The sequence below is a fragment of the Cornus florida genome, unplaced genomic scaffold (genome assembly GCF_030987335.1).
Source record: "Cornus florida cultivar Cherokee Brave unplaced genomic scaffold, ASM3098733v1 CherokeeBrave_3.0.0_Hap2_Chr09, whole genome shotgun sequence".
Taxonomy (NCBI): domain Eukaryota; kingdom Viridiplantae; phylum Streptophyta; class Magnoliopsida; order Cornales; family Cornaceae; genus Cornus; species Cornus florida.
The window spans coordinates 92,523,438-92,536,301 of record NW_026775579.1 but is presented as its reverse complement, the minus strand read 5'-3'; the positions used below and the strand labels follow the sequence as shown (position 1 = coordinate 92,536,301).

Below are 12,864 nucleotides of genomic sequence, written 5' to 3'. Positions count from 1 at the left end.
AACTACATGTACTCCATCTTTCAATTACCACAACAAGACAAGTCACGCCGGTCACGTTCATCTTCTTCACCACTGGTGCCTGAAGTTATTTGATAAATCAATCACCGCACTTGTACCATTCGCGCAACAAACAAACAAACCTCAATCTGAACTACTCCTTCTCCACAATTAAGTTTGTAAAATCCCTTTTATTTGGGTTCTCTTTGTTTTCCAAAACCAAGTATGCATTGAAATGGCTTAACATTATTTTATTGGAACTAACAAATCAACAGTATACAAGATCCATGGCTTCTGTTCAACTATATATATATATATATATATATATATATATATATATATATATTGTGACGGCGGGTTATGAAAAGTTCCCTCCGTTGACTGGTGGTGAGGGGAGGCGATATTGCGCCGACAGCGATGAAGATTGCAGAAGGGAGGCAATATTGCGCCGGCAGCGATGGAGATTGCCGAAGGGAGGCGATATTGCGCCGGCAGCGATGAAGATTGCCGATGGGAGGCAATATCGCCCCGGCAGCGATGAAGATTGCCGATGGGAGGCAATATCGCCCCAGCGGCGATGAAGATTGCCGAGGGGAGGCAATATTGCGCCGGCGGCGGTTAAGATTGCCTAAGAGAGAAATTTTGGAGGCAATTGAGGAAACAAATTGGCAAATTTGAAAAATTAGGAAAAAAATTCTCGATCGAAGGTGCAGATGGAAAGTCGACCGTATGTATATATATATATGCGTGTGTGGCTTATATATAGGTGGGTCTGGTACAAGTGTTGGTGTTTGGTGCTAAAGTTAGTAGTGTAATTCTGTATGGAATGAGCGATGGTTTCCAAATTGAGTTTCAGAGTCAACTTCTTAGATTGGAGTCTGTATGGAAGTTGTTTGGCGCTAAAACGGTGAAGGGTAGGTGAAGCTTGTTGATAAGGTGTTGGGTTGTCGCCATATCATTGGTTTTTTAAGATTGCTACTTAACAAACGACAATAAACATTCCAAACGGTGTCGGTTGATTTAAGGCCAATTTGGTAATTTAATATTTCCGGTAAGCTCCGGTGCCTATGATTTTAGAATTTGTCCTTAAATTGCAAATTTTGAATAGTTTAGGGAGTATTACTTAGTTTAGGGGGGTTTTGTGTTTTTTGCTGAAAATATAGGGGGGTTTCTTGCACTTTACCCTATAACTTATTATAAGAACTGTAATTTTTTTTTTTTTTTTTTCGAAGTAAAATGTTATATTTATTGAATGGCTCACATACCACATAATGTATATGCCAAATAATTATTTTTTGTCTTATTACATATACGTCTATAATGATAAACCTGAGCAATTCATTTTCAAAAGTTAACAATTTCAAAAAGAATAAAAAGGAGGTTGTTAGAGATGACCATTTATGACTTTACACAATCAATTTAAGAAGAAAAATCCATGTCATATTAACAACTAGTCAAATTAGACTAAAATTGTTAACAACTACTTAAAGTAGACTAAAAAATCTATAACTTTGATATTTAATGATGCTTTGTAGTGGACTAAAATAGTTATTTAATTCATGGGTGACCTAAGATGGTAACCTTGTGTGACACAATCACCACCATATATGTCATAAACTACCCAACTAGTCAAAAGTACCAAATTCCCATTTCAATAATCATCATTTCGATTATTGGTTATATATACTATACTATATAGTTATACAACTACATTAATCAATACTACAATCTCTCTCCCTCTCTCTCCCTCCACTCACTTTCTCTCTCCAGGCTCTCCATTCTCCAAGAATCCAGTGCCAGTAATGAAGACGTGATTTCGTCTACTCCTCCGTCAGCTCTCGGCATTTTTCACGGCTCCATCACGTTCTCATTTAATATACGCTCATTTCTGTATGTATATATATATATATATATATATATATATCTAAACGGTAAAACTTTCATTTTGTATACACAACACGTTGTCCTGTATACAAAACCCGTTGTCCTTTATGTTCTCTGACTCCAAGCTCTGCGTTTCAATAGTACATGTTAGTTGTTACGTCCGTCCTTCTGATAAATTCCTATACATACATAATACACGTGTATGTAATATGTATATGATCGATTTAACTAGTTGAATTTTCAAATCTTCGCTTTTTTATCATGATTTTTTCGGGAATAATGCGATTCATTTATGATTTTTGAATTGAATTTGTTAATGCAGAGAAGAAAATCAGGAGTTTTGGATCCAAACAGAGGAAATGTTGTTACAGAGATATATATGGATTGCTATATCTATAGTCGCAATAGTCGGAGCTAGTTTATACTCTGTGGAGGCTCTACCACATCGGATACTTTTGGATACAGATGTAGATACTGACGATTTCTTCGCCCTTCTCTACCTCTTGAAGCTCAATCGATCAGAGTTTGATTTGCAGGTTCGATTCTTTTTTTTTTTTTTTTTTTTTTTTAAATCCATTTTTCGTTTTAAAGTAATTACTATTGGATTTGCAATAGATTTCATATGGATATATATGTATATATACACACATATAATTAGTCGAATTGAATTGTGTTGAAAAATTTCAGTATTTGTACATAATATGAAATTTAAAATTTGACATGTTTAAGTTTTATTATTATTATTTTTTCCATATTATTCTGCTTTGCTGAATCTATTAGTATATTGCTTGTTCTTGTTGGATAAGGATACAGTTTGATTTTGAGTAAAATCTCTTCTGTTTCAGATAGCTGTGTTAAAGCTGTAACTAATATTCTATTTAGTCTTTCATGACTCAATCACAAAATATTATAAATAAATCAGTCGTTGACCATTAAATTTATCAAGTACAAGTGATAATATAATATACTACGTGTATATATATATATATATATATATATATATATATATATATATATATTGTTCTTGGAATTCTAATATTTGAATACTAAATAAATTAGATGTTGACCATTATATTTCTTAAGTACAAGTGATAAATAATTTATTCTTAAAACACCCTATTATAAATTAGTCAAAAAAAATAATGTGATTTACTGTTAAAACTTGAAACTTTAATTGTTTTTGGTACTTTAGATATACTACATATATATTTGAAGATCATGCTTCCTAATTCTTTTTCTTCTTTGATATAGTTTACTGAAACAAGCTCTAGTGACATTCACATGTAACTGATAGCTCTTGATCATATGCACAACACTGATGATATAATTTCAGACTCTTATATGCATTACCTTAACTTGGTGCAGGCAATAACTATTAACACTAATGCATGGACTGATGCTGGGCATGCTATTAATCAAATTTATGACATTCTTTACATGATGGACCGGGACGACATTCCGGTTGGAGTGGGAGGTGAGGGTGGGATTCTTGAAGATGGGACTGTACTACCAGATGTTGGTGGATATCTTCCAATAATTGAACAGGTGCAGAGTAATACCCTGTTTTTTTTTTTTTTTTTTTTTTTTCAAATGCGATTCTTGTTTCTGCAATAGGTTAAAAATGGACTTTAACATAGGCCTCTATACTATAATATTTTGGTATTTCAAAAACTGAAAATTTTGATTTCTTTTTTAATTAGAAAAAAACATATTTCTAACTTTATTTTCTCCCCCAAATTCAGGGGCTTGGTACTGCTGGTTATTGCAGATACAGACAAGCTATTCCTGTAGGCCTTGGAGGACGTTTAGATATTGATACCAACTATGGCTTTCGAAGAAGCTTTCTTCCACAGGTATGAATTTATGAGCAAACAATACCATACCGTAAATCTCAAGTCGAATGCTTTGGCATAAAATTAAAATGGCCACTATTTATAGTGTCCTTCACGATGTTCTTGACCGAGAAACATGAAAATTTGAGTTAGAAAGTGAGAGTTATAAATTTTTTATTAAAGTCATCTAGTTATGGTTTTCAGGACTGTTTCTGGTTTGCTAAATTTGGAATTTTAAATTTCTAAATTTTTTTAAAAAAAATTTTAAGAGCTCTTTTTTGTTATCCTTTTTGGTCATAGTATTGATGAACATAACACATTAATTTGGTCATGAAATCAGGGTAGCAGGAAATATACTCCTCTCCGACAACCTAGTGCTCAGCAAGTAATGATTGACACGATATCTGCAGGTCCAATTACTGTGTTCATTATTGGAGCTCATACGAATTTCGCCATTTTTCTTATGAAAAATCCTCATCTAAAGAAAAATGTTGAGCATATTTATGTCATGGGTGGTGGCGTGAGGTCACAGAACCCTACCGGTTGCTGCCCACAAAATGCTAGCTCATCTTGCCAGCCTCGGCAATGTGGTGACCCTGGAAATTTGTTCACAGACTACACTTATAATCCCTATGCAGAGTTCAATATCTTCGGAGATCCTTTTGCTGCCTACCAGGTAATTCAGTTTGTGTGCATACTAATCAATGGTTGTTTCAAAATGTATCCTAAGTAAGTGTCTCAGTCACAGTCTTAATTCTGTTTATTTATACTGCAGGTAATCCATTCTGGGATTCCGGTTACCCTTGTTCCTTTGGATGCAACAAACACAATCCCCATAAATGAGAAGTTCTTCGAGGCATTTGACCAGAGTCAGAAAACGTTCGAGGCACAGTACTGCTTCAAATCCTTGAAAATGGCTCGGGATACATGGTTTGACGATGAATTCTATACGGTAATACTTTAGAAATGGACCGCGGTGATCCATGTATTTGCTTTGAAGACTATACTATTATGCTAACATTTGAATATGGTGATTTTGTTGATGATAAGTGTCTTGTTTTTTTTGCAGAGTTATTTTATGTGGGACTCATTTACATCTGGTGTAGCGACTTCAATCATGCGTAATTCAGACAAGTATAATGGGGAAAATGAATTTGCTGAAATGGAGTACATGAATATTACTGTAGTTACTTCAAACGAGCCATATGGGATTTCTGATGGTTCAAATCCCTTCTTTGATGGCCTTAAAACTCCCAAGTTCAACTTACAGAAAGATGGAGTTCATAGTGGTCATGTTCAGACTGGACTTCGAGATCCATTTTGCATTTCCGAGAATGGGAAAGGGAGATGTAAGGTACTTATGAAATTGAAGAATGATATCTAGAATATGAATTAATGTTGATTTTTAATTCTATGATTTCATTCATTTGTCAAGGGAGTGAAAAATTGAATTGTTACCACTGTCTCAGAATTTAACTTCATAGTTTATCTGCATCTACTAATTCAATGCACGTAATCAGGACGGTTATACCATGGAAGTGACTGGTGCAGAAGCAGTTCGTGTGCTTGTTGCTACGAGAGCAAAACCCAATCGTGACAGTAACAGCTCACTGGACAGAGAATTCTTCAGGAGCTTCTTGGATGTGAGTTCTTCCAAGTCCTTTTATTCTTCAACTATATATTGACACTTCACCTATTACTTGATCTTATGCGTACGTGTGTGTATATGTCTCTGTGCACCATTTATTGATTTAGAGAAGACAACTTCTTCCCAAAGTAATATTTTGTACTTCATATATATATATATATATATATATATATATATATTATGGTTACAGGTTCTAAACCACCCTGAGCATACTGGAAGGTTCAATTTCACAACACAATTTACTTCTTACAAGGAAATTCTGTACAAACCAGATTTTGAAGGAAAGAAGCTTGGGAAAGATGTGGTGTTTGACATGGATATGAGTGCAGGAGATTTTCTGGCCCTATTTTATCTCCTTAAATTACCTGTGGAACTCATCAACCTCAAGGTAAATATGCTCTTCCATCTCCCCAGTGCAAAAAAAAAAAAAAAAAAAAAAATCTCGGAACCATTATTATAGTGTGAAACAAACACCATCAGCATGGTTCCATACATTTGGCTAGGAGAAACAAGGTTTTGTGGTAGGCATGTTGTTTTGGAGCTAAGGTTCTTTGATGATGATGGGTTTTTTTTTTTTTTAAACAGCAAGGAAAAGAAAGGAAATAATATTAATTACTTGTAATTTGAGAAATTATTAGATGTTGCTTCCAATAAATATTACAATTTATTGCCAATTTTCATATTTCCAATTGAGCATCATCATCTTTGTGTTTTCATCCAGGCAATACTAGTGAGTCCAACTGGGTGGGCAAATGCAGCAACAATAGATGTGATATATGATTTGCTACATATGATGGGTCGTGATGACATTCCTGTTGGTCTAGGAGACGTGTTTCCTATGAACCAGTCCGATTCTCTTTTCTCTGCTGTTGGAGACTGCAAGTACACCAAGGCTATCCCACATGGTGGTGGTGGACTTCTGGACTCGGATACTCTATATGGGTTTGCTCGTAATTTGCCACGAAGCCCTCGAAGGTACTCAAACATTTTACTGATTTTGACATTGCAAATGCATTAATGCTATGTTCGGTTGGATAGAATTGGTGCCTTGATATTGGAATTAGATAGAACTTTACTCTTACATTTGTTTTATGTGCTGCATTTTTGTACTGAACTCTGAATTTTATTCCAGGTATACAGCAGAGAACTCTGCAAAATTTGGAGCTCCACGAGATACCAATCACCCTGAACTTAGGCAGCCATTGGCATTGGAGATCTGGGATTCTGTATCAAAATCACTCAACCCGGGATCTAAGATTACCATATTGACTAACGGACCTTTGACTAATTTAGCAAAGATTATTCTTTCGAACAAAAATGCAAGCTCTCTAATTCAGGTTAGTGGTTCTAGATACTCCCTCACGGCTCTCTAATTCAGACCAGTCGCAGAAATATTTTACAGTATGCATTTCTTGATCAAAATGTCATGAAACAGTCTCCCCATGCGAATGCAAGGCTGCCCTACAATGGCAGGAGCCTCGCGCACTGGACTAGCACTTTATTTCTTGTTCAAAATGTTTCCAACTGTTTTATATCTCAATGCAGGATGTATTTATAGTAGGGGGGCATATCAACTACGATAACACAGAGAAAGGAAATGTGTTCACTGTTCCTTCAAATGAATATGCAGAATTCAACATGTTTCTTGATCCTTCGGCTGCAAAGGCAGTGTTCGACTCAGAACTAGATATCACCCTCATTCCACTTGCCACACAGCGTAAAGTCGGTGTATTTCTTAAGATTCTGGAAAGGCTGAACCTGACAAAGAAGACACCTGAAGTTGTTTTCGCTAGGCGTTTGCTATCAAGGCTACACCGCTTGCAACAAAAGCATCATAGATATCAACATACGGTATGGTATCCTATTTAGCTTGACAGTCGGCCTAAAACTTTGTCATGACCAATATGAACACGAATCCATCCAATTTGCAAATATTCCTGAAACAGGTTTCAATCTGTTTTGATGACTTTCATAACCCTAATCGGTTGTTTCCCCCATTTTCTAAACCAATTACTGTCACCAACCCGACTGCTAGAACTAATTTAATTGATTAAATTCTAAATAATAAAAGCTTTTAGCTCATGGTACTTTCCAATTGTGCACTTCATTGTTTTAGTTGCTACCACTAAGTGTTTATCTCTACTGCAGGATACATTTCTGGGGGAAATCCTTGGTGCTGTAATATTGTCGGGTGACAATTCCATTCTGAATTCGGCCTTTCAAGTCAAGCCTGTAAAAGTTTTTGCAACAGGGGTTGAATCTGAAGATGGACAAATTATTATTGACAACAAACAAGGGAAATCAGTAAAAATATTGGAAAATCTTGACCCTATGGCATATTATGATGTTTTCACAAATCGACTTGGTGATGAAAAGCAGTCTGCTGCCATTAGAAGCTTTGATGAGCAGCAGAGGATTTGGAGTACAAAACCAATTACAAAGTGAAACACCCTTTGAAGACAATGGCTAGAATGATTTTTCTAGGATAGGAATAGATTTGTTGTTGTTGTTGTTGTTGTTGATACACAGTGCTCATTTCTTTTAATAGAAATTACTTGTACACCACGTTTCAAATGGATATAACCATGACTATGTATTCAGCTCGATAAAGTGACAAAAAGAAAATTAAAGAAAAAAAATTCCCACTGATTTTTTATTTTTATAGATGATAGCAAAAATTGCCCTGAATCTTTGTGGTTCTTAGTATAATCCAATCTTGTAGTTTCAATTCTTGAACCTCACAAGAGTCACAAGACCCATGGAAATGATTCAATAAATGCAATACTGTATTTAAAAGGAGGGTTCTATAAGTTCTTGGTGAGCTTTTGATTTTCTCTAAAACATTAGATAACATGCAAGTTATATTCGAGGGACAGAAAATGTGTTAATTCCATTCAAATTCTTTATCTTGTTATGCAGATTATAAATTACAGGTTGAAGATTTATGTGATTGCTACGGAATTATGTAGATAACAAGCATAGTTGGTTGTAAATTTTAATGCTCTGTAGCCCTGTACTATTCCTCAGGTTTATTTACATGGAACTGCCTGAAAATGTAATATCATGGAAATAAAAGCACAAGTTGTGTCGCCATTGTCATCAGCCTTGCCTCTGCATGCGAATACGTTTTCTTTATATATATATATATATATATCTCGACATATTTCACAGCTTATTTTGATCTGAAAAGATCTTTCAATCGTTATGTAGTTCATGTCTACCAGTACAAATCCTGATATCTCACTGGATTTTGATTTCTTGTTCTAGCCTTCTAGTTTCTTTAAGTTTGGAACACCAAGGCATTATGATTGTTTTAGTTAGAGATTCTGCTCATGCCGCATAGTTTTAAACACACTATAAAACATTGACCGGACGACCCTAGAGCTTCAATTTTGTGATTTCTTTCAGAAGGATGTTTTAGCAGTGTTAAAATGTAATCACTGCCTAGCAGTGATGGGGATGATTTTTAAGACGCCTAAGTAGATTTGCTCACGTGAATGATGCAAACAATTCAAGCTAAGCCATTATTTTTTACTTAAAATAATATTAATCTTACTCTGGGACCATCATATCTAGGTTATGTTTTTGGTAGTTAGTCCCCAAAGTTAATATACAATCCACATTCAGAAATCCTTCACCCAAACAAAATTTTTCCTGGTTTCAATTAAATGGAATGTCCATTGAAGTTACCACATATTTCTTTGATTTATAAAATGGTTTAATATGATTATTTTTATATAACCAATCTATGTTAGAGTTACAAAACTAAAGAAGTTAAATCTTGGAATTTAGTATAGTGGCTCCAACCCCTTCCAGCACTCCTTATATCCGATCCTTCTGTGGTGTTTGATATATATATATATTCCCTAGCAAGTAAATTTTTTTAATGACTAAATTTTTGGTATTGATCTAAAATATTTTGCTGCCAAGATAATACTTATCTTTTTTTTCTTTTTTTTTCCTGAATTAATTCTATCATTTTAGTAGTTCTTAACAACAAGTCTGGATGTTATTTTAAAAAAGATCAATTCAGTTCCCATGACTATATTTTTTTAAGTGCTTTAATTAAATGCTATAATTTCAGCATGTCTTCGGTTCTTCAACAGCACACGAGGAAACACCCCCATCGTATTATAATTGATCTTATGGAATCATATCTAAAGTCTCGTTATCATCAGTATTTGTTCTCCATTCTTAATGTATAAATAGGTGTTTGTCCAAAAGATTGTTTATTCGAAGACTTCCTCATACATCCAACCTAATATTCTGGCCACATGGGCTGCTTTCCTTTGTTCTGTCACTACAACGAGCTAAAAGATTTAATAAGCACTGGCTCTTGATTAAAAAAGAACACTACTTCCATTATCACAACAACTTTCACACACAAACACACACTCGTGTTTGTATGCATGTTTAAGTATATATGTGCCATGAGCCAACTGAAAACTCCGGCTGCCAACTCATGGAATCATGTCGTTTGCACCTACAAAATTTATTCTTCGCAATTAACAAAGTTATGTCAAATCCAAGCCGTGGCTGATATATTATTTACCACATATATTGCTTGGTTTAGAAGCTCGAACTCACAAGTGTGAGAACGTCTCCAATCTTAACCTTCCAACAACAGTAAAATTATGATATCTTCTGTGTACTTTCTAATCAGCTATTGTTTTTCTGTTCAGTTATTCTATGTCACAGAGCAACCGAATCTAAAATTTCAGATAATCATAAAGCTGAGTTTGAAGTGGGGGAAAACTTAGGCCGTCAAAAAGCCAAATTCATATGAGCATGTAGGCTCACCAATTTCAACAAGAAGCTTATAGGTTTACAAAAGAAGTGGCACTATTCATCAGAATTCATACAAGCACTAGTTAGTAGCCAAGAGAACCTTATGCATGATTAATTAAGTGGTTCACAAAACTCACAAAAGCTTCTTGACAAAAAGCTCCCAAATTCACTTGCTTTGCTTCAGACCTCTCACTCCATCATAGGAATTGATCCACCAGCTGCCACAATCTGTTGCTCTAGCTGCACCCAAAAAAATAATACACTAGTTAAGAGAGTAAACAAAAATATATACTAAAATTTTGCTTCGCTTTCCGGATAAAATAAAATAAACAACAACAAAAGCTTAGAGTCCTCACCCTGAATAAAGTTTCAAGCTTGTTCTTCACAAGATAGTACTCTTGTTTCACTTGATGCAGACATCTCAAGCACCTACACACACCCAACATCTCGGTCATAATGTGAAGCTTTTTCTAATTTTAGTTCAGGCCTTCATGGACTTCCAATTCCACTTTCCAGATTGATTCTTAAGATGGTTGATTTGGAAAATTAGAAAGAAGCATAGAATCTATAGATGTAAGAGAGTAAAATTACTCACGCTTCGTTGTTCTGTTCATCGCAGAAATTGCGAAAGGCAATGCAGGCATTTTTCACTCTCTGTGCACCTATGCTGTGAACCACAAAAACCCAGATTTCTTCATTAAATATAGTGAATTTAACAAAAAGAAAGACCAATTTTTTTTCTTTTCCCGAAAGTTCAAACAAACACACACACAACCACAATATTAACCCTAATAGGACTAGAACACTCAACCTCCCATTTGGGGAAAAGGGACTATCCATCTAGGCTAATGCCCGTTGGTAAGAACAACCATTTTTTTGTCCATTCTATCAAAATCTTCTTTTTAACCAATTACCAGATATGAATTTTAGCTTAAATTTTGTGAAGGTGTGATCTTTCCATATATAAATGTGGAAATGGGTTGAATCAGGAGCACTCAAAAAATGTAACAGAAGCTAAATGGGAAATTAGTATCAGTCTTGAAACAGATCATAAATGCAGAGCAGACACATTAAGACCATATAGCAAATGATGCTCTCTCTCTCTGTGTGTGCGTGTGTGTTTGTGTGTGTGTGAGAGAGAGAGAGAGAGAGAGAGATTCTGTGTATATACCTGGAGCTGCTACCCTTCAACTGATGAACATGAGCATCAACCTTTTTGAAGTCTACACTTCGCTGATCTCTGTGCAAAGGGATGACAAAACACCAATAACACAATGAAAAATTATGTTACTCTCCAACACATCCTAAACTACACCATACCCAGAAAAACTAGTATCCAAACACACAGATACTCACAGAGCTGTTGTGAGATCATTTAGAAGCCTTTCAGAATCTTCAAAGAAGAGAGAGACCACTTCCACCACAAAATCAGGGTTGCTCTCATCTTGCAGTTGCTGAAGCTGAGTAAACTGATCATCCAGGACCCCCTTGAAAACCAAAATCAATGCAAATCACAGCCGCCCCAAAACAAAACACAAGAAGCAAAAACAACCCAACAGATAAAAAAGACCAAGCTAAACAACAAACAAAACAAACTCCTGTTCACATTTCTTGTTCCTTACCTCACGAAACAAAGAAGCTGTGTATTCCACAAACTGTCTCTGCAACTGACCCACCTCCATTCTTTGCTCTCTCTCACTGTCTCTCTGTTTTACACACACACACCAAACCTCTATGGTTTATTAGCTGTCACACCCAATAAAACTTGTTGGTTGGTATTGCAATCTTGTGGAATAATTGCACAATCCAAGGATGGATATAAATGCTTGAAAGGGGTTTGGTGAATTTAATGTGTAGCAGAAGACCAAAATCCAAAAGTTCCCCTGCTTTTGGGTAAACTTAGCACAAATTGGAGTATATACCCTTTATTTGGATTTCCCTTCTCTGGATTTGTGCTGTGTTTTGTCAAGATTCACTGCCCTTACCATTTGCTGCTCTCTCTCTCTCTCTCTCTAACACGCGCGCGCATTACACCCTAGCTTTATATTCCTCTTTTACATTTCACTCCAATAATATTTTTTTCTATATGTACATATTTTTGGGTCATGATATCCAAAAACGAAAGGAAATTACACAAGAGGTTGACTTAGAGGTGACTCCAAGTCAAGCTTGTTCTTCCTTTTCATTATAGTACGGTTTAATGGAAAATTATGATGTTTTCACACTAGAAGTTTATTTTCGGCTAAAAAAAATAATAAAATTGGTCTTTTCACACAAGTACAACTACACATCACTCAATTGGTTTAGTTAAATTTTTGGAATGACAATTCACATTTATACTTGGAGGTGTTTTGAAATTCTTGTTCACGCTTAAAAAAAGACAAATAAAATACTATTACTCAATTTCTAATTGATAAACTATTACTCATTTTCTCACCATATCCATTTGTTAAAAAATTAATTAAAATGACAATGAATGATGCCAAATTACAAACACAGTAAATAAGAATGAATAGTTCAGTCCACTTTCTTATAGCTTTGTCTTTTCTTAAGTGGACGATAATTTGCTTTGAAGTTTGTAAGAAACAATTTTAAAAGAAATAAAGAACTGTTATGTTATTCATGTTCTTTTTTCACTTCATGACATGTTATGCATTTTAAATTTCCTTTTTCAATTATAAGAGAATCGGAATCTTACCATAGCATGCCGAATCT

The 12,864-nt window shown here is 35.0% G+C and overlaps 2 protein-coding genes across 4 annotated transcripts; one reads left to right on the top strand and one right to left on the bottom strand.

Moving 5' to 3' along the window:
• The first annotated feature begins 1,652 nt into the window (after positions 1-1,652).
• Positions 1,653-7,921, top strand: LOC132275216 (nucleoside hydrolase 3-like). 3 transcript variants are annotated; one of them, XM_059776640.1, is made up of 13 exons: positions 1,653-1,887; positions 2,204-2,417; positions 3,247-3,426; positions 3,624-3,734; positions 4,054-4,389; positions 4,489-4,665; positions 4,783-5,067; positions 5,234-5,356; positions 5,552-5,749; positions 6,083-6,336; positions 6,494-6,698; positions 6,907-7,212; positions 7,510-7,921. In XM_059776640.1, exons 2-13 carry the CDS (start codon positions 2,241-2,243, stop codon positions 7,804-7,806), a joined length of 2,649 nt encoding a protein of 882 aa, XP_059632623.1. In that variant the 5' UTR covers positions 1,653-1,887; positions 2,204-2,240; the 3' UTR covers positions 7,807-7,921. The 3 variants fall into 3 exon arrangements, with proteins under 3 accessions (XP_059632623.1, XP_059632624.1, XP_059632625.1); XM_059776641.1 differs by having other exon boundaries at positions 1,653-1,928; XM_059776642.1 differs by lacking the exon at positions 1,653-1,887 and adding an exon at positions 1,926-2,027.
• A 2,135-nt stretch (positions 7,922-10,056) lies between these two features.
• On the bottom strand, positions 10,057-12,217 carry LOC132275217 (histidine-containing phosphotransfer protein 1-like). The gene is made up of 6 exons (XM_059776643.1): positions 11,772-12,217; positions 11,506-11,636; positions 11,321-11,389; positions 10,745-10,816; positions 10,506-10,578; positions 10,057-10,389 (listed from the first exon to the last, which is right to left on the bottom strand). Exons 1-6 carry the CDS (start codon positions 11,829-11,831, stop codon positions 10,339-10,341), a joined length of 456 nt encoding a protein of 151 aa, XP_059632626.1. The 5' UTR covers positions 11,832-12,217; the 3' UTR covers positions 10,057-10,338.
• Between the last annotated feature and the right edge of the window lie 647 nt (positions 12,218-12,864).

Coding starts and splice junctions, on each gene's coding strand:
- LOC132275217 (XM_059776643.1), bottom strand. CDS start 11,831: ATGGAGGTGGGTCAGTTGCAGAGACAGTTTGTGGAATACACAGCTTCT. Junction 11,390..11,505: donor AATGATCTCACAACAGCTCT/GTGAGTATCTGT, acceptor CCCTTTGCACAG/AGATCAGCGAAGTGTAGACT. Junction 10,579..10,744: donor GATGAACAGAACAACGAAGC/GTGAGTAATTTT, acceptor GGGTGTGTGTAG/GTGCTTGAGATGTCTGCATC.
- LOC132275216 (XM_059776640.1), top strand. CDS start 2,241: ATGTTGTTACAGAGATATATATGGATTGCTATATCTATAGTCGCAATA. Junction 4,390..4,488: donor ATCCTTTTGCTGCCTACCAG/GTAATTCAGTTT, acceptor TTTATACTGCAG/GTAATCCATTCTGGGATTCC. Junction 6,699..6,906: donor ATGCAAGCTCTCTAATTCAG/GTTAGTGGTTCT, acceptor ATCTCAATGCAG/GATGTATTTATAGTAGGGGG.